Source organism: Anabas testudineus, chromosome 4 (genome assembly GCF_900324465.2).
Source record: "Anabas testudineus chromosome 4, fAnaTes1.2, whole genome shotgun sequence".
NCBI classification, from domain to species: Eukaryota; Metazoa; Chordata; class Actinopteri; order Anabantiformes; family Anabantidae; genus Anabas; species Anabas testudineus.
The window spans coordinates 3939933-3964611 of NC_046613.1; the positions used below are offsets into that span (position 1 = coordinate 3939933).

Consider the following 24679-nt stretch of genomic DNA (forward strand, 5'->3'; position numbering starts at 1 on the left):
AACATTTGAGTATAGTACCTGAGTAAATGTGAGTCACTTGTACGTGACTTGGCACCTCTGATTGCTGTAAATAATGACATATTCAAATAGCTGTGGAAAACTGTACTATTCTAAAACAATCTCATGTCAAACGTCTTTATTCACTCTGTGGCTCATGTGAATGATCCGTTTGGAGAAGCGATACCCATAGTTTTTTGCTCACCACGCAGCGCAGCTTGAACACATCATCAGTGATGGTTGGTTCGCAGCCTTCAAGGAACAGCCACCTTCACCTGGGACGACCCAGCCAGCGGGTGATCAGTCCCCAGCTTGTGTCCAAGTAACACACTTCACCACAGATTGGCCCTCTTGATCCCCTTTGCACCTTTGATGGTGTTCTTGGTGCCTCTTTTGTCCAGTAGCATGTTGTTTCGCAAATAGTCATTCGATCATGTGTGGATAACATATTTGCACCATAGAGAAATTGTTCATTATTACCAAGCCTTGATGTAAATTAGGCAGTTTAACCCTTAAATGCTGACTGTTAGTGACTGTAATTATGTGTGGCAGGCTGAGTCATATAATTCAATCATATATAATATAATAGGAATGCTTGAAAATAAAATTGACAGTTTGGTAGCTACAGTTTTTTAATAAAAGTGTAGTGGTTGAACTTTAAAAACATAGGCTCCAGTGTTTTAGGACCTGAACCACAGAACATCTCAACCTCTTGATTATAAGCTCCTCAACTAAATCAGCACTTCAAAAGTCCCACTTGGGAACTGAAGTAAGCCTACACTGACACACTGATCATTCTAGAAGCTGAACTTTAGGAATTATGGAACAATTGATGGATTTCTCTCATAGTTCCATCACCTTGGTTCTTCAGTCTAGTGGCATTACTTCACCACAAAACCTCCACAAACACAGGCTCAAGGAAACTAACTAGAAGACAACCAAGTCAATGACCATGTCAAGACAGCAAAGCCAACTCCAGGCTGAAATGGAGATTAAGTTGCTCTTTAAATTGACCTCAGAGGAGAGAAGGAAGGAACTTAGAAAAGAAACATTCAGAGATTTGAAGGAAATGGAGCTGGCCCGCAGGAGGAGAGAGGCTGAGGAAGGGCTTTACACACAGAGGAAAGAAAGAACTGAGCAGGAGAGCAAGGCCCAGCAGAGAGAGGAGAAGGTGTTTGAGAAAGAAACAGGACAGACAATGCAGAAAGAGAGGCTTCAGTGGGAACAAGTGATGATGGTGGAGAAGCCCATCACAAGCTCCACATCCACTCCGGATGAATTGAAAAAGAAGCAGCAGAGAAGGCGCAAGGAGGCTGAACGCTACTGTTGTCGGCAGAGCTCTAACAATGAAGCCAGGGTAAAGACCCTGATCTCTGAGCACAAGAGCCAGGTGCATGTAAAAAGAGGAGCTCTGATGAACAACTGGGTTGGGAAGCAACAAACAGGCTGTCACAGTGTGCCAGAGGAGCCCATCCAGCACCTGTCTGCTGAGAGAAGCCTCAAGTCTCAAGGTAAGCATCTGATTTACCGTCGCTGCATTCTCTTGTTTTAAACGTTTTCTATGCTCACCTATATTGTTGTTGTTCTTTTCATTCAACACTAGTATCCTCTAAGCCCCTGCATTGGCTGCAGAGGCTGAAGACTAGACTCTCATCTGATAAGGACCAGGATCAGATGGAGGAGGAGGAGGCTTGTAAGCTCAAAGAGCGCTATGCAGAGGTCTTAAAGAACAGGAGCTCCGGCCATTTGTACGAGCAGTTCAGCTGTCTGTCCATGTCTAGAAACAGCATCCTCAAAAAAACCTTCTTTTGAAAGATTTGACAAACTGCTTAAATAAAACTCTGTTGCATTTGATCTTGTTATTTAGTGGATGGATGTGGTGAACACCACAACAGTCACTAGGATTCCAAGTCAAGAAATCTTCCTGAATAGAGAAAGAAAGTCTAAAGTGGCTCTGTCCACAAATCTCAACTCGTACTCAAATGTGTGTCAATGACTTTAACCATTTTCTTGTAGAAGCACTAATACATTTGCCATTCAGGTATTTTAGGAAAGCACTGTAGTTTAAGAAGTAATGAAAGTATTATCATAACATTTAGTACGGTATTGGTGAACAATTTAAACGAGTGCAGTTTGTCAGGAAGTGACAGAAAGAGTTGGAGACTTTTCAAACCCAGGTACAGCAGATAGTATAACACCCCTCTGAAATGTGTAAGTCAAACAAGTCAATGTCATTTATTGACATATGAACATTACCGTCACGTAAATATGATGAGGTTGTCACAGGACACATAATGGACTGAGGTTTTAAGGGAACAAACGTGTATTATAATAATGCAATACATAATAATAACACATATTTAACCTCACGAGGCCAAACAAGACTAGAATGCTCCACGCCTCTGCAGCTTTCCCCACTGTTTACATCTCATGATCATGACTGACAATAAGTTACAGTACTAACATTGTTTAAGATATTCTTGGGAGTTATTCCTCAGCCACTTTCCCGGTGATCCTGTACATCTCCGTTGGCCCCTTGCCCTCCACAAGTCAGCTGAGTCTCTTGACTTTCCGGCTTCTCCTTGGCGTCTGTTAAAAGTGAATGTTAAATAGTTTGTCAAGTAAACATCACTTTTCCTTTGTGCTCATAAACCAATTTCATTCTACACAGTTGAAATGTTACATACCTGTATGTTTACATTCTCCTGACTTTCTATTGTGCTTGTGGGAGGGGGCGTAGAGGAAGATAATGGTGAAAACATACAGGTTCCACATGCCGTAGGTCCCTGTGAGAAAGGCACTGTAGACTTGGAGATTGTACTCTCCCCAGTGCCACGGACTTTCACTGACCTGGTGAAAAACCGTGTTTTAGCACCTTGGAGTTGTGAAAATAGCATATTATGATGTAATTATCATAAACACAGCAGTAAAGAGCTCCATAGAGGTGTGATACCTACTTGGTTTATGATGAAGAAGATGACAGTCATGGCTGCACATGCAAGAGTTACCAGCATCAAAAATCTGAACCTGAAGATTATACCCTGCATAGCAACACAAATGTTTTTTTTTTTGTGCGTGTGGGTGGGTGGGTGTGTGTGTGATTCAGATAGTGATGTATTTACATTTATCAACAAATTAAACATATACCCTATAGCGTAGTCTCCTAGCCTCTGGCATTGCAGGAAGTCGCTGTATTTTCCCACCAATGTTCCTGAACACACAACGCACCATGTGACACAGAGAGAGGAAATACAGACACATGGAAATCCCTGCCAGAATAATGAAGGTTATCTGTGAGGATGATCAAGGAAAAAGTGTGGATTATACTGACAGAGCCATGTTTGTTTTTATACCATAAATAAATTCAATGATACATCGCAAGTATCAAAAGGATACTGAAACCTTTGTTCCAATGTCTGATGCCCACACACTGTGCAAAGGATTGTTCAAATGAACCCCCCTTTATTAGAAATGAAGCATATTAGTTTTTAAAGAAAGATACAACTGTCAAACTAAGACCTCATGTAAAGTCAGTACCTTTCAATCAGGTCAAATATGAGGAGAATAGATGAGCCAAACACAACCAGCCCAACCTGCCACCAGTACGCTGAGAGCCGATTCCTCAGACGTTGGTCCTTAAGGATTTGTTGAAAGAAGAGAGCACCATTTGCATGAAAGCATGGTGAAAGGAAAAGTTGAGAATAAGAAACAGATGCTAACCATGAGGTGTTCACCACAGAAGATGATCCAGAAACAGAAGAGTGCGGAGTAGAAGACACCCTGTCGAACATCTTCAAACAGCAGCATCCACGTCCACTCTAAGCCCAGAGAGAACCACTCTACTGGTACATTCAGGAATGTCATAGAGATACCCAGGGCAAAGATTAACCTGGACAAGGCAAATACACACATAATGACCTACATTTCCTTTTAAAAGAGTAAGAGTAAGTAACTCAGTGCTGCAGGCTCAATTATGACTTGGCTGTACTAGGCCAGTCATGCACTTAGGAATGTTTCATGTCTCCTGCTCTCCACTTGCCTCCCCGGAGCATTTCATACCACACAAGGTTTATATGTAAGTTCTCTAAGTTATCCAAGTTATCTAAGTTCTCATTGAGATACTTAAAATGTAAAAAGGCATGTACTTGAAAGCAATGAGGCTGTGTTGTATAACTGAATTCTGTATTTTTAAAATGACATATGTGCAAGAAAATATAAAGCATGGACAGTTCTAGTATGGAAGCCCATGGAGTTTTAACTATTACATACAAATTATATTCATTAAATGATAAACTCTCTAAACTATAAAATCAATTTAACTAAGTTTTAAGTCAAATGTATTTTTTTATCATCTATGTTTGTTCACATCATAATGTAATTTCCCCCTTTCATTTAATTTTTACATAACATCACATTTTATGTCACCATTTCCTGCCACCCTCACATTCCCACAACAATCCAGGAGTGTGGCTAACTAACCAAAAGTGCCAGCTCTCTACTTAGCAACTACCAAAAATAAAGCTTTATAAAATATAAGTGATATTAAAAAGACGTAATATGAAATGAAAGAATCATTTTGTATTGTGTGTATTATTCTTTTTAGTCGTTTTTCCTGTGATTTATCATACTGTTACTTTTTTAATTTATTTCATATTAAAGTCTAAGGTTAAGCATTCACATTTATATATAAATGTTATTGAAGTAATAAAGACATTTAGCCACTTCCTATTGGTTCCTACTTTTCCAAGAGGACTGGAGGTCTCCCTGTGAGGCGGATCCTGTACCAGTACCAAGCTGTTGCTACAAATATCCAGGGAGTGAACACAGTCTTCATGCTGATCCAGACTTTTGTGAAGCCTCCATTCTGATGAATGCCCTTAGAGAGACGGAATATTAAATGTTTGAATGCAACAATTTGATGAAGTTGAAGTTACATCACAAGAATAAAACTCACCACAATGTGGATGTCCTTTATTTCTCCAATGCCAGTGTTCACTGTGTCATTCACTGGCAACCGCAGGTTGATGAGAAAGTATTTGTGGGCCACACTTGAAAGTTCCATGAGTGGTATGGGCTCACAGTGATAAAAACGACCTTCATTTTCATATGTCTGCAAAACCACGGACTGTTACAGATCACTACACGGAGAGATGTTTGAATATAATTAATTTGATTACAATGTATTTGCATGTCAAATGCGGTCATGCAGGTTTACCTTAGGGACCGCCAGTGTGCACTTGAGTGGCCGTTGCTCCACTGAGTGAAATTTTGTGGTCCACTCTGACATCAAATTGTCCCTGTATGCCAGACCAGCATCAATAGTGAGGATAACGTCATCTTCTGCACAGAACCGGACGTGAATCAGTTTGAGATCACTTGAAGCTGGGATGTACAGTATATTGTTGAATTTTCCTGACAGAACAAACCTCTTACCGATCTGATTGATCATTTTGAATGTAATGTCAAGCTGCAGAACAGCCAGCAAATACTGAAACCAGGGGCTCATCTCCATTCCAGGAAGAGGTACATGCACAGAAAAGACTATGTCATTGGCATCCAGTGTTTTTGCCAAAGGCTCATCAAAACTGTGGACCTGCTGGCACCGTTTTGATCCCCACGGCACAAGCCAACCACGTGCTCTGTGGCGATTTATGCATTTGGTGGCCAAGTACCGAATGGCACTGGTCGGACTGGGAGCTATGGAAAAAGAAAATAAACTAAGAGATATGTTGTCTGTGCAGATTTTTGGTCCACCTAAAACACTATATGCAAGTTAACTTTCTAGCAATGCAATTACTAATTTCAATAAAATCTACTTACCAATTAATGCTCCAACCATGATGGAAATAACTTGAAAAACAAGAACAGAAAATCCCAAGAAAACCAATTTCTTAGTGCTCATGTTCTCTATGATTGCTCCTGCCATCTTTTAAAGATAATTTAGTAAAGTGACTATCGAGATGAGAACCCTGTGGTCCCGGTAGGCTAAGTGCTCCACTGCTGCTCGTCTACCTGAGCACTCTCCTAAGGGGTACATTAAATATCACTGTCAAACAGAGCATGTGCAAGAGGGGAGGGGGGGATGTGACAGCAAATCAGATTATAATCAGACATTCAGTGTACAAAAAACTAACTTAAAACAGTCGTCTATAAAACATGACTTCTTTATTGCTTAAAGAATACAACTAGGTGAGTGAACGTGTAACACAACTAAATTACTTGTCTTTACACTGAGGACTGAGCACAGTCACAATGCAAATGTTCGATACTGCACCCAAGGAGAAGGGAAATAACAGGTTCAGCCTGGATATCAAAGCATCTTACAACGTTATAGATTAATCGTCCTTAACATTTTTACACAAACCTGAAGTCAGCGATGAGGATGACAGAAGCACCTACACTGTCTCGGGCTGTTAAGCTTCTCCTTTATCTTTGGTTCTATGAGACAAAAAAATATTCTGTTTCTCAATAGTGTAGCTAATTACAAATACTGTGGGTGGTTCATGGTACAAAGAAAAAGCAACTGAAAGTATCTGAATGAGCTAAAATGAAACAAAGTGACCATCTATTTCTCTACGTAACAAAAGAAATCCTATATTCACAGCTTCTCGACGATCCACTGTTGAACAAATATACCAAGAAGAGTTTAAAGAGAACCCTTTCATGTAAAAATGACTGTCAAATCACAAGAAAGGAGGAATCAGATGCTCTGAAATCACTCAATGGCAGTTCTCCTAAACCAGTGAGCATGAGTTAGCACAACGGATGACATAACTAAGCTATGTGGCGCAATACTTCTAGGAGCAAACACTTGCTGTATTATCACCAAAATTCACCGACATATGCCAGGAAACGTCTGCCTTGAGTGTGTCCACAACATATCCAGAAATCTACAAATTATTCACAACAAAATGTCAAGACATAATTAAACAAAAGCGATTTGAAAAAAGGGGAAGATGAGCTTAATCAAAAATGTCATGTACTGCGTTTCTGCATCTCAATCCAAATTATTTTCTGAACGTGTGGCTATCTTGAAATCCTCTTTCACCACTATCTCCACTGTCCATTCCAAATGTGCATTTCCCGTGTTTCACTGACGATACCAGCAATGAAACATATCTCATGTCTCGCCTGATGACAGTACTGGGAGATTAGTGTGCCATCACTGTTCCAGGGAAGGATTTGAACAAGTTATAACTGTGTCCCGGGATCACATATCGTCCTCTTCGTCTTCATCCTGAGAGGAGCCAGCCTGCTGAGCAGCGCTGGCAGATGCTGCTGCCATCTGTGCCTGTTGGGCAGCTTGCTGCATCTGCAGCCACTCCTGCTGGGCGAGCTCAGCCTGTTGCTGTCGTGCCTGCAGAAACACAGCCAGACCAGAAGGAGACATGAGACAAGGAAAGCTGAATGAAGGCAATTAGAAAAGATCATGATGATTATGTCTGGTTACAGTTTAAATATCTGTATTTTGTAATTTGACACATTAATCCATTATGCCACAATTGCATTAAACATAAAAAAAATGTATGATCAGCATAGTACTTCTGCAAGTTGACTGGATGGATGTGTCATGTAGCCCTGCTTATTTTCTCTGATCTCAAGCATTTCTTGCAGGAACAAATACAAAACAAGCAAGACTAAACACGGTTATGTTGTCTCCACGTATACCAGACATGTAGTTGCATCTCCGAAGAGATCGGAGACTGACGAAGAAAACCAGACCTTCACATGGCTACACGCGCAGTCATAAAATTTCAACATGGTAAGCTTTGACACTAGGACAGATGTTTATTCCTAGCACTATTTTCTGCTGTGAAGCACAGGAGCGGCATATGCTAAAGGGCCCGTTTAATAGTTAGTGTGAAATAATAATAAAAATAATAAGCATAATCTTATATAAAGTTAGATTTATAACTATTATACAACATAAGACTGATTCAAACTATTTCACACTACCATTTCACCACCTCTACATGATGCACTTCCAGTCATTTTTGTAGATGTCTGGATGTACCCTTCATTTTATAATCATACCTATACAATGTTAAAATCTCTTCTTCCCTTTGTGTACACAAACAGCCTGAAATATTCACTGTATTCATACTGTGTAGTAGGTAATAACCATGTTCAATAGTGAAAGAAAAAGCACAGACACAAACTCTGACCTTGCTTACTTAACTATTAACTAACTATTTTTGTGGTCTCTGAAACTGAGTGTGTGCTGTTTTCTAACCCTCAGCTCAGCATCCATGCACATGGGGGTGTCCATCCACGACATGTATACATGAAGAGCTATAGATATGTTACTCCTTGATCTTTTCAGGTCATACCTTGGCAAACAACTCCTGCTGTTGCCTGAGGAGCTCTTCCTCCGGTATGCCCAGGTTCTCCAGTCGAGAGCTGGCCTTCCTCCTCTTGAGAGCTACGGTTTTACACTCCTGCAAGACGTCTTTCACCTCCGTGATGTACGATGCGAAACCAAGGCTCTCGAGAGCTGCGGTGTGAGAGCAAGAGATGAAAGCGAAATGATTACTCTCTGTGGTTTCAACTTGTAAGAAGAGATGAACGCCCCCCTCCTCTTCCCCAATACAAGCAGGACTCACCGTTGATGACATGCTCAGGGGAAATGGTCTTCTTGTCGGACTTGTTGCATATTTCATTGGCTTCTGAGGATATAAGGTGTATGAACTCCGTGCAGCAGTTAACCACAAGCTCCCTGGCATCGTTTGCCACTCGTACGTTGGGGAGCGTTTCTTTAATCATCTTGTTAATAGCAGCTCTGGGGATGGTGAGGTCGTCGTCATTTCCCGAGGAAGAAGCCATCGCGACAGGCAAATGATCACAAACCAAAGCAAATCAATCAGCGGTTCTTGGCTGAGTGGTAAAAAGCGTTGGAGGATGAAGACCTGTGTCTTCCTGAGTCACTACCCGGTTCCCAACAACGTCAACCAACTTAACTGTCATCAAGCACTGAGACGTTTCCTCAAAGTTAGCTGGGTGGTTAGCCTGCTAACTAAGCTAACGTGGCTCGTACGCGTTAAAACAAACGAAATGTCCTTTCTGCAGACCGCTGCTGTTACACGGAATGTGTCAGAAAATGAAACGTTAAATCACTAACAAGGTAACACAAACACGGTAATACTGGAGGAAACGGATTAGCTAGCTAGCTAGTAGCGGTGGTCCCTGTCGCAAGCAAGCCGCAACCCAGAAGACAAGTGAAAGCGGAGACTGAGAGCATGGCTAAAGCTAGGCTAACAATGAACTGCCCCTGCATTTCATAGCTAAATAGTTGGCTGAGCAGAGACGACGAGGAGAACAGAGTCGCCACAACACTGCAGGTTACACTTCCCTGCATCGACCAAAGAAACCAAACCTGTCAAACTAGTTTAAAGCTACATACAATTCATTATAATTCAGTTTTCTAGGCAACATTAGCTTAAATTTGTCCGGATACAACGTCAAACAAAGAGCCGGAAACGGTGCGTCACCAAGAGGCGTTTAAAGTCACCTTGTTAGTTTTTACAGCCATCTGCTGGTCATTTAATGCATTACAACCGTGTCTCCCATATTATTGATATCAAATATAGTTTTGGCAACTTAAACCTTTAATTATATTTATATAAATAGAATGTTTGCTGTTTATTCTGGTAGAATTTAAATAATTAGATTAAGTCTAATAATTTGGACTTACCAGTCATGTCTTATAGTAACATAAAAGTTGGTATCTTTATTTAATTATTTGATACTGCTGGCCAAATATTTACATACACAATACACACATTTAAATATCTAAAAGTTACCCTAACATCTCACAATATTTTTAAGAAATATCTATTTTCTTTGATTCCTTGAAATTAATGAGATTCGAGAATGCTATATATCTTTATGATTGTTTGGTGTGTCTGTCACTTAATGTGACCCCACACAGAAATCTGGAATGTTTTCTCTTTTTCGTTAATGGCTTTCAATATATTCTTCTATTAGAACATTTGGTATTACTATCACTTTTATTTTTGTTCTTTACTATTTAGTTCTTTTGAGGATTCTCCAGTCAGAAGAACTCGAATATTTATTTTTGAAATAATGTTTAGAAAAAATAAAAAATGTTTTATTAAACATGACACTCTCAAATTTAAATGATCATGAACATCATTATAGAAAAACAATGGAAGATTGTATTTCTAAATATTTACTTTTATTTTCTTCTGCCTATATATCTTATGCTCATTTTATCATATTAAAGGCTTCCTTAGTAAAAGTTCATGTGGGATGAGGCTTAAGCTAAATAGCTGAATCCCAGATTAGCTGTGTGTAAATAGCCCACAGAATCCATTGTCACAGACACAATATGTCACTAACACAACTGATTGACAAAGTAATAAACAAAGAATGGTTTAAACAGTTATCATGTCTTTCCAAAACACCTCAGTCCACGATGAAGTAAACCATCTGAACTATATGATTGCATCAACTGATGCACTGCTCATGATGCCCTTCATGGTTCGCCTCCTACTTACACGCTATATGATAATGGGCTTGGAGGCTTAACATGTTAAGACAGTTATAGTGGTCAGTTGAATGGGCCAGCGTGCAGCTTAAAACCGGCAACAGCAACTTAAAGAAACACAAAAAAGGGGCATGCACTGTTAACATCTATGGCTTTTATTTCTTGATTTGTCTCTGCATTTCATCACAAATATGCCTCACACCTAAAAATAAAATAAATGGAAGCCGTACACAGAACACAGAACATAGCTGACAAATGCTACAAAGTGGAGATACAGACTCAGTTACTCTTGTCCTTTTCCAAGCTAAAGCTTTTTCGACTTCTCCAGCGCAGAAGTTTGAGGAAGTTCAGGCTGGCGTTGAAGACCTTGTCATGTTCAAACACCATTTTATAAATGGTGTCAAATGGGAGGTCGCCGTTGGGGTCAGCATACTTGAGTGTGGTCATGGGGGTGTAAAGCGTGTTTGTCTGATGACGAAAAGGGGGGTTGTCCATAGCGGTGATCATCAGAGTATGCTAAGAGAAAAAAAAAATACACACACACACTCAGCAAACAGATAATAGATTATGTTTGCTAATTTATCCCAGATGCGGTCAGGAAGTAATTATACCTCTGCTATATCCTCAGCAGTCTGCCCAACACTTTCAAAGATCTGTTTGTAGTTCTTCAAGTAGATGTTGGTGAACATGTCAGCTGTGTCTTTGTCGGCCTTGCTGAGATCAGTCTTCAAGCCCTCCTCATAGACCTTATGCTCAAACTCAGTCATCACTGGACCAGGCTCTATCAGGGTGATACTGTAAAAAAAAAACAGAAGAAGTACAGTACACCATGATCATGTCCCTTCCTATCGGAAACTGAAGCACTGAGTAACTGAAGTCTAATGTACTGCACATTTTCGACCCACACTTGTCAAGACTTGCCTCAACCAAGGGTATGCTGTGGTTTGTATGTTTTTCTACATAGCTTATTTTGGGCGGTATATTTTCCTCTCTTTGGTGAGACTGGTTTTGCAATGTGAGTCTGCAGTTTCCCCTACAGACGTGAGAATGTGCACTGTTTGACAGGTAACTCACTGGATTTTAAACCTCATGGCTTGCACTGCTAAACTTTCACAAAAGCCTTCCACTGCAAACTTGGATGCTGCATAGATGTCGTTGAATAAAATTCCTAAAACAGACAAGGACACTGTTAAAACACTGATTTGTCAACATAAACCAGCCTGATGATGAACATGTGTAATCGTCTCCACCTTGAATGCCCATGACACTGCTAATAATCACAATATGGCCTTTTCTCCTCCTCTTCATGTCAGGCAGGACTTCCTTCAGCAACCGCACGAACCCGAAGAAGTTGGTGTCCACGACAGCCTTCATCTCTTCTATGGATTGACACTCGATGGGTCCAATCAGGCCCATTCCAGCATTACTTACTGTGAGAGGAAGTCAAGCATGGCAAGACATGTAACCAAGAAATGCATAGTACAGCTACATGTACATTAAAATGTGCACATGTTCCAAAACCAATAAAAAACTAATGAAAGCTGCAGTTGGAGAGTATCTACTGTATCTTGTTCTGATGGTGCTGATCCAGTTCAGTCGGGCTTACTTAAAATGTCCACCCTGCGCTCAGGCAAGCTGTCCACACAGGCCTTGATGGAGTTCCCGTCACACACGTCCAACTGTTTGATCTCCAGGGTCCTACCCAGAGTTCGACCTGCTGCCTCGACCAACGCCTTACTCTTACTCAGGTTCCTCATGGTGGCGTAGACTACAACAAAGAAAATTCACCTGAAGCTCTGATTTGGATTACTGGTTGGGTGCAGACATGTTAGTGACCTGATGTCTACAAAGAGCCATAAGACATTGTCTGCTAATCTGTCTATTGTTGTTCCTACCACCACAAATTCATTTTGTATAGGTAGAGGTTTCAGTATGTGATGAGTTAGAATCCACCTGTCATTGTTCTCTTTATGTCTTCTTGACTTATTTATGAAGAAAATGACTTAGCTGTAGTAATGTAAAGTAAGTAATATGTGATCAGTTTACAGAAGAAAGGCATAATGTTCACACTTTCATTTTATTTCATCGCCACACTTTTGAATATTCCTCATTAAAATAATGAGTGTAATCCTTTCTTATCAAAGTTTAGGTTACATGAGGTACTGTATATAAATGATAAAGTACCAACTTCACCAGCTCTACTAAAATGTCACTGGACCTTTCTCCTGACCCGTAGTATTAGTAGTAGTAGTAGTCCCACACTTCCTCTCAAAACTTAAATGACCATCTCACATACTTTTCAGCAGTTATAATTTGCTATATGCAAATATTTGATTTCTTTTGATTATCTTAATCTTCTATCTGTGTGCACACCAGTGACACAAACGGTTTCAGACCACTGCAAATTTAGACAAAGGTTTTTAAAATGTGGTTTATTTACCCATGAACCTCTTCTTCTCATCGTTTGCGAAGCGGACAGCCAAAGCGAGGCCAATCCCAGAGGAGCAGCCAGTGATGAGTACCACCTTCTGGTTCATTGTGCCTGATTAGTGTTTGTCTTGCAGCTCCAGCGGCAGCAAATGAATGGGAACAAAGAGGGGATGTAATGTGGGATGGTGGATGAAGCTTTTAAAGCCCACTCCTTAATCCACAGGTCTGCAACTCAGCATAAGCCTTGTGCACATGGGCAGAAGATTACCATCGTGCATGAGCTACATGTGGTCCTAATGCCTAGTGAGGATTTATGCAAATGAACACAGGTTTATTGTTGGAGGAGTGAAAGGGGAGATGCCAAAATATGGTCAAGATGTTAACAAAAAAGCACATACACACAATAAATGCAGTCAGTGAAAGCCTTTTTCAAAAAAGGTGATACTTTTATTAAGAATTTAAGAATTTCTTTTCAATCCAAATTTCTTTTCGCAAGCCAAGCTGTAAAAAGGGGAAACTTACATAAAATGATACATTCTCTTTGTCAGCTACAGAAATCAATTTGTGACTTTTAAAATACCAGTACACGGACGAAATCCATAAACATGTACATTTTTAAAAAATACTTAAGGCCACACAAAACTTGGTTGGCAGTGCATCTTGGTGTTTCACAAGAACACCTTTAAAGCATCGGTGAGATTCCTAACAGTAAAGTATGTATTAGTCAATGCATCTCCAAGCTGCCTTCCACCCATGTTTTCAAGCTCAAGCTATATTGTGTATTGATAAGGCTATGATGTCCAGGAATATATGATAAGCATTTAATCTATTGCAGATTACGTCTTTGTGTTTTTCTATTACGCCTTTTTGATACGTTCCTGAATGGCCTGCAGAGGATCTTTGTCCCACATTAAACCATCCCAGGCTTGGAACCAGCCAGTGAAAGATGGTGGCTCCTGTCCCTGCTTAATGGTGCTGATGGGGATACCAGAACGGCCAGAGGGGTCTGACTTCACATAGTCTTGAGCTGAAAGGGAAAGAAGGACACATTTGTATGGAGTCTTTTTTTGTATTTCATTTCATCTGAATTAAATCAATTGTCTCACCAATCTTGGGTGCTCCAGTTTTCTCTGTTTCATTGGCATCCCTTCCAACCCAAACAAAGATCTGGTGGGAGAAATTACCCAATGGAATTTAAGGATAAGGCAGCCATGAAAAAGAAATCAACAGTTTCATTAAAAGTGAAGGCAGCATACCTGATCTGAGGTGTCCAGGATCATGACATCATCAGGTGCCAGGTCCAGTTGTGTGAACTCACTGGGCACCTCTTCTGCCTAAAGATTGGATAAAAAATGTAAAAGAGGTAGGAAGGCAGGAATAAACAAGATAAAATAAATTGCGTCCCTTTAAAATACTCACTATCAGTCTGCCGGTCTTGTTTGAGCATGCAAACAGACGTGGAGGCTTGACGACCTTCTGTAGAGTCTTGGAAGTCTGGTAGTCCTTCTTCCCACCCAGTGCTGTCCAGAAACCAGCTGACCACAAAGACAATAAATATTGTACGTTGCTTTTCTGCAAAGATCAAAGTTTAATCAACGATCACACTTTCAGGCCTCACCTGGCTCCTTGGTCTCCTCCACCTCGGTGACAGTGCCTCCGAGCAGGCTGGCAACATACTTGGCTGCCGCCACCTCCTCAGGACTTGATCCCTTTCCCTTCCATAGGAACAGGGAATCAGGTGTCTTCAGCGCAAACGCATCATTAGTGTTGAGAGCAGGGGCACTGGGCTCCACCTGCAATTGGTAGGGGACAAATGGAAGGAGTTAGTCATCCTTTATAAAATGTCATTTTGTGAATATTGTATGCGATAAATGAGGCTGACCTCGACAGCCCGCATAGCTTTGGTGGAGCTCTGGCGGATGTGGAAGAGCCGTGTCTTACCAGGCTTGCTCTCCCCACCTTTACGGGATGTTCCGCCCAGGTGGACGATTAAAGGCTTGCCTTTAAACAAACTCACAAGATGAGGGGGTTCTTGGCCTTGAGTGACACGGACCTGCAAAACGCACAGCAATAGTTCAACTTACTTGTGAGTGATGAAGACAAAGGTGTTAGGAGTTACCTGTGTTACCTGTGTTGCTGCTCCACCCATGGAATCATCCAGCTTGACGGTGAGAAAAGCTGAAGCGCCCAGCTCATCCTGAGAGCATTTCTGCCCTTGCCTATAGATAGCAAGCATACATTGGTTAGCACATGATGTCAGTTTTAGGCAAAATGACTGGGGATATCCATTCATCCTTGAAAGCAACCCTGATTTACCAAGCAGCTTACGCAGTTCAATACATGTCTCTGTGTTGTACACGCTGTCATTTAATTAACTACAATAACAAAACTACTATTGGAAAACAGTATATATTCTCACATTTCCTACGTGCCATGATCATTCTCGTATTTTAATCTCTGTCTAGGAAAATATTGTATGTATGGTAATGGGATGCAACAAAAAGTTAAAGGTTTTATTGTGAGCATATTACATATCGCATGCTTCCGCATGACATACTGTACCAACTGTACTTGCATGTATTTGTTGCAATTGTCTTTGCCATGATCTCAACCTTAACCTTAACCTTTACCCTCTGTTGCCATGGCTTCTGTTTAATTTGTAGGAGATCACAAGAATTCTGTTGTTGATTTGGCTCTACTCTGCCCCCTAGTGGCAGACTAGAGCTTGTCAAGACAAACGCATAGCAGACAAAGAGGCATGCTGGTAATGATCACAATGATCCTGCTGCTGTCTACATGTACATGTACACGTTGGAAAAAGCGAATGTACTTCTGGTCCTACAGGTAAATCCAACCATGCTGAAAATCTCTGCACTCACCAGGTGTAGATGATATGCTTCTCTTTGCCTCCTACTTTGTAGGAGTACAACACCAGGTAACAGTCACCCCCAAAGAACTGTCCATATGTGGATGGGTCCACAGGTACTTTTTCACCTTTTTCCACACGCCAGATCTACAAACACCAACCACTGTCACACCTACTGGCTACTATTTGATGGAATGGACTGCGTATGCGTGAGCATACAGGTTAGAAAACATACCTGGACTTTACCAGAGCCATCATCCACCATGCCATGCTGGGCAGCCATGACAGTGTTGCTGTGGAGAGTGGAGGGGTCAAAGGGAATCTGCTTCACCTTGGCGATGCGACCGATGGTGTGGGGCTGAGTTGGTCCTGTGGTCTCGTCCTTGTCCAGCCAGTTGAAAAAGAACTGCTTGAACAGGGTGGTCTCAGCCCCTGCTGGCATTACTTGGACCTGTGCATGTTCGGAAAAGACAGAAAAAGTATGTATATATATATATATATATATATATATATATATATATATATATATGTTAAGATGAGTTAGATGGCCTGGTAGTATTGAAAATATTACCTGAGTATTTTTTGGGTAGTTCTTCTCTTGAATGAACTTGTTTGCTACAGTCAAGGCTGCTCTGCGCTCTTCTGCACTTGCATTTTGCCCTGCAGTGTGAAGGAGCGGAACAGCCATTAGAGAGCTTGCATAAAATAAATGGTGCACATCTCTGATATGAACGAAATGATTACTTTACTAAAGGGTATCCACTCTACTACCTTTCCAGACAAATATCTTGTTGTCTGCTCCATTGTCCAGGATGTAGCAGTCATTCTGGGAGAGCATGCTTTGTTTGAATGGATTTTTCTCCGCCACCACAGACGTCTTCATGGAGCCAGCAGCATCAGAAACCTGGAAAATAGCAATCATTAGAATCGTTTAGATGCTCTAACATTAATTCACAGGAGTCCGTTAAAAAGCTAAATATGTGTGTTTGTTTACCAAATAGAGAGACGCCTGGTTCTTGTTTTTAATGTCAACGGCTTCATCATCAGCGCTTCCTGGCGAAAGGTTGGGCAAGGGTCCAAGCACCTATAAATAAAGACACGCACTCAACATTGCAACATTGTACATCCTTCCTAGCAGTCCAGATGAGTCACATAACCACTACCCAGAGACATCCTGATAAAAATGTTTAAAACTGAAATAGGCTACATAAGCTAGACTCAACATCAATCCCCACTGGCCAGCCTTCCCCGTCCCTGCTCTATAAGGAGCCAGGAGATGATGGCACCTGCGCTACTGCCAGTGCTGTTCAATGACAGCACGTCTCCACATTATGATACATTTTGAAGCATGTTTCTAGTTACTAGTTACTGTAGCTTTAAACTTATTGGTCAAGAAGGAAAACTCACATTAGTGACGGCTTCTGGCTCACGGCCTTCTTCAATCATGTGTATTTCAGCACGACCTTTCCGCTCGTTGTCGCGGATATCGATGGCCAGCTCGGTGGTTTTGACCCGCTCAAAGCGATTGCTTTCACTGCCAGACCAGTGGTAGATGTCCTAACATTTCCCAGAGAGCAGAAGAGGAGAATGAGACACTTGAAACCTGATCCATTTCTATCATTTTGGATAAATAGCCCCTATTCTAGCTCACCTTTCCCAAGTCAATGATGAAGCAGTCTCCTTTGTTGAAGCTAGCCCAGGACAGATCCACCTCTGTGGCTTTGATTAACCGACGACCTTTAACGTGCAGCAGACGCTTGACATTAGCTTCGTTGGTCTCCACATGGTGGAAGCCCGAGGCTACTCCACCTTTCTGTAAAAACAAACATAAAACATCACAACTATTCCAGTACAGCAGCCTTGTAATGACAGAATAGTTACACAAGCACAGCTCCTAATGAGAAATGTCACGATGAACATTTGACATATATGATTCTAACTAGAGAGGATGATTGTTTCAACTTCAAATCTGCAAAATATGTGGTACTAAGACACCACTAAAGCGCTGGCAGCTCTGTTTTCCAGTGGCCTACTTGAGCTCACGACATCTGCATCTCTTTGGTTTTCTGGCACTGGGGAGCATGCTTGCTGCTTGAGTTTGTTCAAACCCTCCTTCAGCGGAAAACATAAAAAAGCTCAACCACAATTTTAAGCAGCTCCCAAAATAGCAGTATGTGAAGTTTCACTTCTCACATAAACATACACACATAAACTAGTGCTAACTCAGGACTTTACATTGATTTTATCTGGCAGCTTTTGTTTTCTAGTGAACAGACTTTAATGACTCGTAGATTTTTCACAAAAGGAAATATTTGAATATATGTTTATGACTTTTACCACCATGAAAACACCATGCATGTATCATGTTTCACCTTGTATTTGATGCCAGACTTGAAGTATCCCAGAAACGTGACTGACTCTTGGTTTTGAAACTCCGTAAACTGCCTTGGAGCTCCATGCATGAAGTCATCCAGCTGGGTCATGAAGATGGCAGCAGCCCCTCTCTCATCTTGGGAAGCTTCATCACCTGTGGTGTAAGAGAAAACAGTAAATTAATAAATTAATAATTCATTAATAAAAAATAAAGGCAAATAAGGAGAATTTATGTTGAGGAGACAGCATAGCATCTAAATTTTAATACCAATCCATGAGTGAACATTATAAGAAGGAGCGGGGGTGGTGTAGAGCACTATGTAAGCATCTCCAATGAAGAAGTTTCCGTGGAGCTGAGCAGGGACAGGCTTCAAATCCATTTTCTCAATCCTCCACACTTGCAAGCCGGGTTTCTTCCCTGCAGTCTCAAACTCTTTGTGGCATGCCATAGTGCTCAGAACCTGAGAAGACAACCAGCAGGTTACACAGTAAGAACAACAACTAACCCTAAAAGACATAGTTAGTACTTTGTAACAGTAGTTGCACATAGGGCGCACCCCACCCCCCCCTGCAATTGACCACCCTGCCAAAAATCTTCTAGATCCGCCACTGTTTAGAGTGTTGACTGGACCAAAGTAAGTTTGATGACATCACTTTGGGTTTTAATCATTATTTTATGACATTTCAGACGAGTTTTGACTCCAGGCACCATCATGTTTGCATTACTGTAATTAGAAGAAAAACCACCCCAACTGAGAATAACCTCCTCAGCGTCATGCAAACATAGCAACCCCCACTTGTTATCATCACTTCTTCATCACAAAGCATTCAAAAGCTCACTTATAGGCACCTAAGGGCTACTATATGAACAGTGCATTATGTTGCTGTAGACCTTTTCCCATTCAAAAGACAGCTGCATTCAACAGCACAGGGTCCGTCCTGTGTTTACTCTGCATCATTTGTCTTTTAGCCCATAACACAGGAACCATCTCATAATGAGTGTGTCCCATATAAAGTGGGTGAACAATCACGTGGTGTGCCAGGGAGTGTCCCATCCTCTCTCTGCTTGGCTGCCAGACTCAACGCTGGTGTGGTATTTTGGAAAATGATGGACCACACCCCACAGGCAAAGACAATGTCACTAACACGGCCAGTGTGTAATTATTGCCCTGCAAAGGTCGCACCCAACACAAAACAGAATTAAATGCGAATATATATCAACCAGAACCCGAGGTCTTTCTCGAACATTTTTATTTCCACTGAAGAACCACAGGAAGTCGTTTGTTTTTCCACTCATCACATTAACTGATGAATTTGTGGCTGCTGTCCCACACTAGAATAAAGCAGTTTATTGTTGCTTTCCTTTCAACGTAGACTGTGCTTAAGTTTCCCATTCTTGCTTTACCTGCATTAGTTTGCTTTGATTGAATTTGAGAAGTAGTTCAACTCCACTTTAAGTGTGATCAGAGCTGCAGCACTGACTTGATGCTGTTTTGAATTAAAGCGATTTTCCAACCTTATCGTCAAGCAACTGGAGTACGACTTCATCCGAAACACAGAGCTTTAATACAATAACCAGTTTGCAGAAAAACAGTGTTTCCATTACCTGGTGAAGACAGGAGACAGATAGTCGGTGTGAAGAAGCTGACAGTGCTGCGCCGCTGCTCTCCCAGGTTTCCGCCCCGGCCGTGCGCACTCGGCTCGGCTATATAGGCTCCACAGACATCCGCGTTGTGGCGGGCGAGGCGTGTCCCAGAGCCAGCCCCGTCTGCAAACAGCGTGGCCTGCAGGCAGCGACGAATTCAGGAAGAGAGAAGATGTGTAGCATTATGAAACAATACTACGTTTAAAATGTACTTCTTGACAGACCAAACAGCAAAAGCAGAAAGATCAGTTGCTGTTTGTACTCTGCTGCTTTAGTGTGTTCCCTTCTTTCCACACCTACATCATCAGCTAGAAGCGGGTTTTCTTTTACTACCACTGCTTTGCATCTTTGTTTTTTTGTTTTTTCTTCTTCATACGACACTGTGTGTGAAAGTTTCAAACAAATCCTATGCAAATTGTGCGTCTGAGGCAAAGACGTGATTGTGAAGGAGTTGATAGATCAGGGCTTCAGCACTAATGCAGCTAAACTGCCAAAACAGGACGCATCAGTGTTTAGTTTGTTGGTTTTCCATCATTGGATCCTCTGCAACAGGGACTTTTGACTCATCTGCTTCGTGCAGTCTTAAATGGCAAGAGCAGCTGGTCAGCTCTCTCTCTCTCTCTGTGTGTGTGTGTGTGTGTGCGTGTGCGCGCCACTGTGAAAAACACTATATTAGTCTCGTTGATTTGGAAGCAAGCGAATGCACAAATCCTCCTGCAGCCACCTCAGGTTAGGGCTCGGTCCATCACTCCTCCTTGCAGAGCTGAGTCAGCACATCCTCCCCCTCACTGGTCTACACACAGTCTACACACACAACGCATGCAGCCTGTGACATAACACCATTCCTCTACAAGACTAAACAGATGCACAAGTGTGCACAAACACACACACACACACACACACACACAAGCCTAACAAACCACAAAGGATGCCAATAACATACTACATGTTCAAACCTGAATGGGACTAAAGAAATCCTTTTGCACGTCACACTGAATAACTGTGAGGGATGTTAACTGTTGTTATAGCTTTAAAATCGTGGTCCAATAACAAGGTCCTTCCTGGTTAGAAGAGGGGATACGTGAGTCATTTAATCAAACCGCTTGCAGATGTGTCTCTGTCAAAGCTTCCTGCAAACATTTTCTGCAGCTCTCAAAGGAAATTCACTGGTAGCCACTCATGTTCTCTGGTGATTTATCAGCCTGAATCTTCCACATTCTTCTAGAAACTAAATTGTTTGACTTTTGGGGAAAAACAATTTAGCTGAGAGGATTGAAAACAACAAATTAATGCATACTATTAATGAAGGAACAGCTAGTGAGAAAGAATCTGCCACAGAGTGTAACTTCCACATACAGTGTGAGGGAAGTGTGAATCTTTGCATTTCACACTCTGCACGAAAGAGTTTGTCCTCCCTGCTGCTGCCTGCCCAGTGCTGCTCAAGGGGCATTTGTTGTGATACCTTGAGTTGTGATTTAGGGAAATTCAGTTTAAACTAAAATTGAATTGAAAGTGCCTTCACTGAACTACAGGTTCCAGCTAATCTGAAACAGAAATGAAACAACCAAAGACAGGTCCACTTTTTCAACATATTTGAAATATTGCCAGACAAAACTCTTTACCTACTGTATGTGGAATACCTCGTATAGCTCCTTATAACAACACTTTGAACCTATGTAGGATTCATCCAGGAAAAGGCACAAACATCTGACTAGAATATGGACATAGGTTGAGTTCAATGACATGAGTCCAGCTGTAGGTGTGGGGGCTGTTCTGGGCATAGTTCATATTTCCCCATCATTTTTCTAATGCATAATGTGCTTACTCCCACATGGAGTGGCAGGGCAGAACAGCAAGAGTCATGTTCTTTTACTTCTAGAGTGCTTTCAACACCTGCTTGCTGCAAAGCTTATACCAGCACTGTGGAGTGGATCACAGACTGTGCAGCCACAGTTTGTTTACTCCCTGTAGACGACTGGCTATCTGATATGATGATGAGTAGCACGAGGGCACCTCAAGGGACTGTACTTGCACAATTTTTATTTATCCTTTAAACCTAAGACTCAGGAACCTGCTTTCTCCAAAACATTACTGCTTAATTGCTCAAACATTGATTAAACCAAAGATCTGATCTAGACTTTAGAAAGAACTGGAAGATCCGAATCCCACTCATCATCCTTGAAGAGGATGGATTTATACAAATGTCTTGGAGTCCATATCAACAACAAACTGGGCTGGTCAAACAACACAGATGCTCTACACATAAAAAGGACATAGCAGACTTATCTTCCTTTGACGTTTGCAATAGAAGGCTAATTCTGTAGCAGGACTGGACCTGGATGGTCTGGAGGCCATGGTAGAAAGGTGGATGCTAGACAAGATCAAGACAATCCATCTCTCCACAGTTCATCATCCTTCTATGATGATCTGGGGCAGATGGGAAGCTCATTTCCCACCACCTGATTCAATGTAAGGCAAGGCAGAATGCTTCAGGTGGTCTTTTGTGTCCCCTGCCACAAGATCTGTAAACCATTTGAATAATAATATACATATCGCATCCTATGTTATAGGCTAGTTTCATGGATTTGCCCAGGATGATGTTGGTCTTGAGTGAGTGGATTTGTATTGACCAGTACAGTCAAAAACAAAAACAAAAAAAGAAAAGAAAAACCCTATAATTGATAATAAAAAAAAGGACATTACTACAAGGATGGTATTAGTAAGATAATAAGCACCACACTCTGGATGGAGTGTTACTGAGCTGTTTGTCCTGCAAGGTTCTCCAACCCCTGCACAGGACCTCTGCCACGTTCTTTCCAATTACTCAGTTTTTATTCAGAGCTTTAGAAATGGTTTGATATCCTTGTCCCGAGCTGAGTCTTGCCAGAAAATGTTATTGAGGTCTAAACAAAGTTTGTTGCTCTTCGTGGCTTGGTTTTCATCATGACATGCAGTGTAAAATACGATGTCATATAAGCAGGTCTGTGCCTGTCTGAACGTCTCAAGAAAAACTAAAGCAAACGTGTCTTACCATTGTTTGTTGGACGACTTGTCATTGTATGACACATTCCTGTCAGTGCAGTTAATTATAGCAGGCTTACGTGCACTTCTTAGCTCCACTTGTATCTTTTAGCGCCAATTGTTTTGCTCTTCTGAATACATTCATTGTTTATTAGCAACTATTGGGAGCAAGCGCTAATCACAATGTTCTTTAAGTAATATAAACCCAGAGTTGTTTCTCTGGTTAGTCCTGTTTTCCCTTATGGTATTGCAAACCGTGAGTTTGCACCTGCAGCTGTCTGTAATGGGTTGGGCTGGAGCAAATAACACGAGGAGCAAATAACCCCTATAAGCTTTCCAAAGTATTTCTTTCCATTGTACAATCAAATCTTTTACCAAAGACTTAGAATACGACTTTCTTTGCATCCTTACTTTGCTTTCATATCTTTAATACCAAAGGAAAATTCAGGTTGTCTTGTAGATAGAAAGACAGTGAAAGTAGGGTGTTGGGCCACCCTGTTTCTAGGGTGTTGTAGACCCTGATGGTTGTGGGAATGAAGGATCTCCTGTTAATTTTAGTCCTGCAATACAGTGAGGTGAGTCGTCCACTGCAGCTACTTCTCTGATCCATCAGGATGTTGGGTAGAGGATGGTCAGTGTATTGTAGAATGGTCTCTATTTTTTTCTGTGTGTGTTTCTCCACCACAGCCTCTAGTGAGTCCAACCTCATTCCAGGCACTGAACAAGCTTTTAGTACCAGTTTGTCCAGCTGCCTTGCCTCCTTCTGTTTTATGCTGCCTCCCCAGAAACCGCACACTTGCTGCTGTGGTTTGGTAAAACGTAGTATCTTCCTGTAGATGTCTAATGACCTGTCTTAGGAGGAGAGGACGTGTAAAGTGACCAGACCAGTTATTGTCCAGGTGCAGACCTAGATATATGTGGGCTGGCACGACAATGTCAATGTCTGAACCACAAATGCTGACTGGACGATGATGATAAGACTATGAGAACTCTTGTTTTGCAATTAAGACAGTTGTCAGCACAGAACTTTGTTACTAGGATCCATGCCAAAGAGATTGTGACAACTGACCAGCAGGAAATCAATGCTGACTTTTAATCTTACTAATCTGGGCTATACACATCTGATTCCCCAAATTATCTGTTGTCATAAAATCCATGCAAAGTGAAAAATCACTAGGCCCTGATGGGTTTCGATGTGAATTTTTAAAGCTTTCTCTTCACAACTGTCCCCAATTTTGAATTCCTTTTTGGATTCTTGAAATTCTCAGGCACTACCTCCTTAACTTTAACAGGCCTCAATCTCTTTAGTGCTAAAGAAGAAAAATGACCCAGTCAATGGCAGCATACCACCCAGGTCCATTTCTTATTATTAATGTCAAAGTGCTTTAGCCCTCCATTAATTCTGTTCTGATTGATCAAAGCCAGTTTCACTGAAGGTTGATAGTTTTTTCAATCTTAGACATTTCTTTTCAAGACATTGTAAGTGGTAAAAGGGCTGGTCCCAAGGAAGCGGTAATCTCAGATAAGCTTTATGAAAATACTTTTCTGGGAGTGAGGGGAAGCTGGAGATGATCATGGAGATATGGCAGCATGGGGTAGAAACTGTGTTACCAGAGAGTTGAAGGCACAAATAGGCCAGATAAGTACAGGCAGGCGAGTAGTAGGTGGACCAGTATAAGTTAAAATCTGATGAGACATTTTTCAGAGTTTGTTCTTTGAGAGACCAGAAGGAGTCCAGTAAGGACCTGGCTCAGGATCTGGCAGCTTCATCTGGATGCCAAGTTGATCTTTTTATAGTCCAAAGAAACTTGATCAGAAATGGTTTGTGTTTAATTATTCT

General features: G+C 41.4%; 5 protein-coding genes across 6 annotated transcripts; 1 reads left to right on the forward strand and 4 right to left on the reverse strand.

Annotated features, from left to right (window-relative positions):
• Nucleotides 1-624: 624 nt before the first annotated feature.
• On the forward strand, nucleotides 625-2107 carry LOC113152547 (vicilin-like seed storage protein At2g18540). The gene is made up of 2 exons (XM_026345855.1): nucleotides 625-1508; nucleotides 1601-2107. The coding sequence occupies exons 1-2, from the start codon at nucleotides 944-946 to the stop codon at nucleotides 1807-1809; spliced, it is 774 nt and encodes a 257-aa protein (XP_026201640.1). The 5' UTR covers nucleotides 625-943; the 3' UTR covers nucleotides 1810-2107.
• A 98-nt stretch (nucleotides 2108-2205) lies between these two features.
• On the reverse strand, nucleotides 2206-6007 carry LOC113152546 (protein wntless homolog). 2 transcript variants are annotated; one of them, XM_026345854.1, is made up of 12 exons: nucleotides 5818-6007; nucleotides 5431-5694; nucleotides 5213-5337; nucleotides 4952-5107; nucleotides 4737-4873; nucleotides 3718-3886; nucleotides 3535-3632; nucleotides 3394-3457; nucleotides 3145-3288; nucleotides 2955-3038; nucleotides 2685-2847; nucleotides 2206-2586 (listed from the first exon to the last, which is right to left on the reverse strand). In XM_026345854.1, the coding sequence occupies exons 1-12, from the start codon at nucleotides 5921-5923 to the stop codon at nucleotides 2492-2494; spliced, it is 1605 nt and encodes a 534-aa protein (XP_026201639.1). In that variant the 5' UTR covers nucleotides 5924-6007; the 3' UTR covers nucleotides 2206-2491. The 2 variants fall into 2 exon arrangements, with proteins under 2 accessions (XP_026201639.1, XP_026201638.1); XM_026345853.1 differs by having other exon boundaries at nucleotides 4952-5122.
• A 136-nt stretch (nucleotides 6008-6143) lies between these two features.
• Nucleotides 6144-9459, reverse strand: dr1 (down-regulator of transcription 1). Its single transcript, XM_026345856.1, has 3 exons — nucleotides 8601-9459; nucleotides 8328-8491; nucleotides 6144-7354 (listed from the first exon to the last, which is right to left on the reverse strand). Exons 1-3 carry the CDS (start codon nucleotides 8818-8820, stop codon nucleotides 7208-7210), a joined length of 531 nt encoding a protein of 176 aa, XP_026201641.1. The 5' UTR covers nucleotides 8821-9459; the 3' UTR covers nucleotides 6144-7207.
• A 1237-nt stretch (nucleotides 9460-10696) lies between these two features.
• zgc:109982 (uncharacterized protein LOC553564 homolog) lies at nucleotides 10697-13229 on the reverse strand. Its single transcript, XM_026345609.1, has 6 exons — nucleotides 12945-13229; nucleotides 12111-12272; nucleotides 11755-11934; nucleotides 11579-11672; nucleotides 11116-11299; nucleotides 10697-11020 (listed from the first exon to the last, which is right to left on the reverse strand). The coding sequence occupies exons 1-6, from the start codon at nucleotides 13039-13041 to the stop codon at nucleotides 10784-10786; spliced, it is 954 nt and encodes a 317-aa protein (XP_026201394.1). The 5' UTR covers nucleotides 13042-13229; the 3' UTR covers nucleotides 10697-10783.
• A 113-nt stretch (nucleotides 13230-13342) lies between these two features.
• Nucleotides 13343-19933, reverse strand: scinla (scinderin like a). Its single transcript, XM_026345608.1, has 17 exons — nucleotides 19780-19933; nucleotides 18442-18634; nucleotides 18173-18327; nucleotides 17452-17613; nucleotides 17208-17357; nucleotides 16795-16884; nucleotides 16572-16704; nucleotides 16372-16460; nucleotides 16036-16251; nucleotides 15814-15947; nucleotides 15063-15153; nucleotides 14817-14987; nucleotides 14553-14727; nucleotides 14354-14469; nucleotides 14191-14268; nucleotides 14041-14101; nucleotides 13343-13961 (listed from the first exon to the last, which is right to left on the reverse strand). Exons 2-17 carry the CDS (start codon nucleotides 18620-18622, stop codon nucleotides 13792-13794), a joined length of 2172 nt encoding a protein of 723 aa, XP_026201393.1. The 5' UTR covers nucleotides 18623-18634; nucleotides 19780-19933; the 3' UTR covers nucleotides 13343-13791.
• Nucleotides 19934-24679: the final 4746 nt, after the last annotated feature.

What these genes read in the sequence shown, in the direction of transcription:
- LOC113152547 (XM_026345855.1), top strand. Translation starts at nt 944, where the DNA reads ATGACCATGTCAAGACAGCAAAGCCAACTCCAGGCTGAAATGGAGATT. An exon ending in GAGAAGCCTCAAGTCTCAAG is followed by an intron (nt 1,509 to 1,600) that starts GTAAGCATCTGA and finishes ATTCAACACTAG; the next exon opens with TATCCTCTAAGCCCCTGCAT.
- zgc:109982 (XM_026345609.1), bottom strand. Translation starts at nt 13,041, where the DNA reads ATGAACCAGAAGGTGGTACTCATCACTGGCTGCTCCTCTGGGATTGGC. An exon ending in GCCATGAGGTTTAAAATCCA is followed by an intron (nt 11,300 to 11,578) that starts GTGAGTTACCTG and finishes TTTTTTTTACAG; the next exon opens with TATCACCCTGATAGAGCCTG. An exon ending in CTGCTGAGGATATAGCAGAG is followed by an intron (nt 11,021 to 11,115) that starts GTATAATTACTT and finishes TTTTTCTCTTAG; the next exon opens with CATACTCTGATGATCACCGC.
- scinla (XM_026345608.1), bottom strand. Translation starts at nt 18,622, where the DNA reads ATGGCATGCCACAAAGAGTTTGAGACTGCAGGGAAGAAACCCGGCTTG. An exon ending in TCATCATTGACTTGGGAAAG is followed by an intron (nt 17,358 to 17,451) that starts GTGAGCTAGAAT and finishes GGGAAATGTTAG; the next exon opens with GACATCTACCACTGGTCTGG. An exon ending in ACCAGGCGTCTCTCTATTTG is followed by an intron (nt 16,705 to 16,794) that starts GTAAACAAACAC and finishes GCTATTTTCCAG; the next exon opens with GTTTCTGATGCTGCTGGCTC.
- LOC113152546 (XM_026345853.1), bottom strand. Translation starts at nt 5,923, where the DNA reads ATGGCAGGAGCAATCATAGAGAACATGAGCACTAAGAAATTGGTTTTC. An exon ending in TCTTCTTCATCATAAACCAA is followed by an intron (nt 2,848 to 2,954) that starts GTAGGTATCACA and finishes GTTTTTCACCAG; the next exon opens with GTCAGTGAAAGTCCGTGGCA. An exon ending in AGGAGAATGTAAACATACAG is followed by an intron (nt 2,587 to 2,684) that starts GTATGTAACATT and finishes CACTTTTAACAG; the next exon opens with ACGCCAAGGAGAAGCCGGAA.
- dr1 (XM_026345856.1), bottom strand. Translation starts at nt 8,820, where the DNA reads ATGGCTTCTTCCTCGGGAAATGACGACGACCTCACCATCCCCAGAGCT. An exon ending in CCCTGAGCATGTCATCAACG is followed by an intron (nt 8,492 to 8,600) that starts GTGAGTCCTGCT and finishes CTCACACCGCAG; the next exon opens with CTCTCGAGAGCCTTGGTTTC. An exon ending in AGCAGGAGTTGTTTGCCAAG is followed by an intron (nt 7,355 to 8,327) that starts GTATGACCTGAA and finishes GTGTTTCTGCAG; the next exon opens with GCACGACAGCAACAGGCTGA.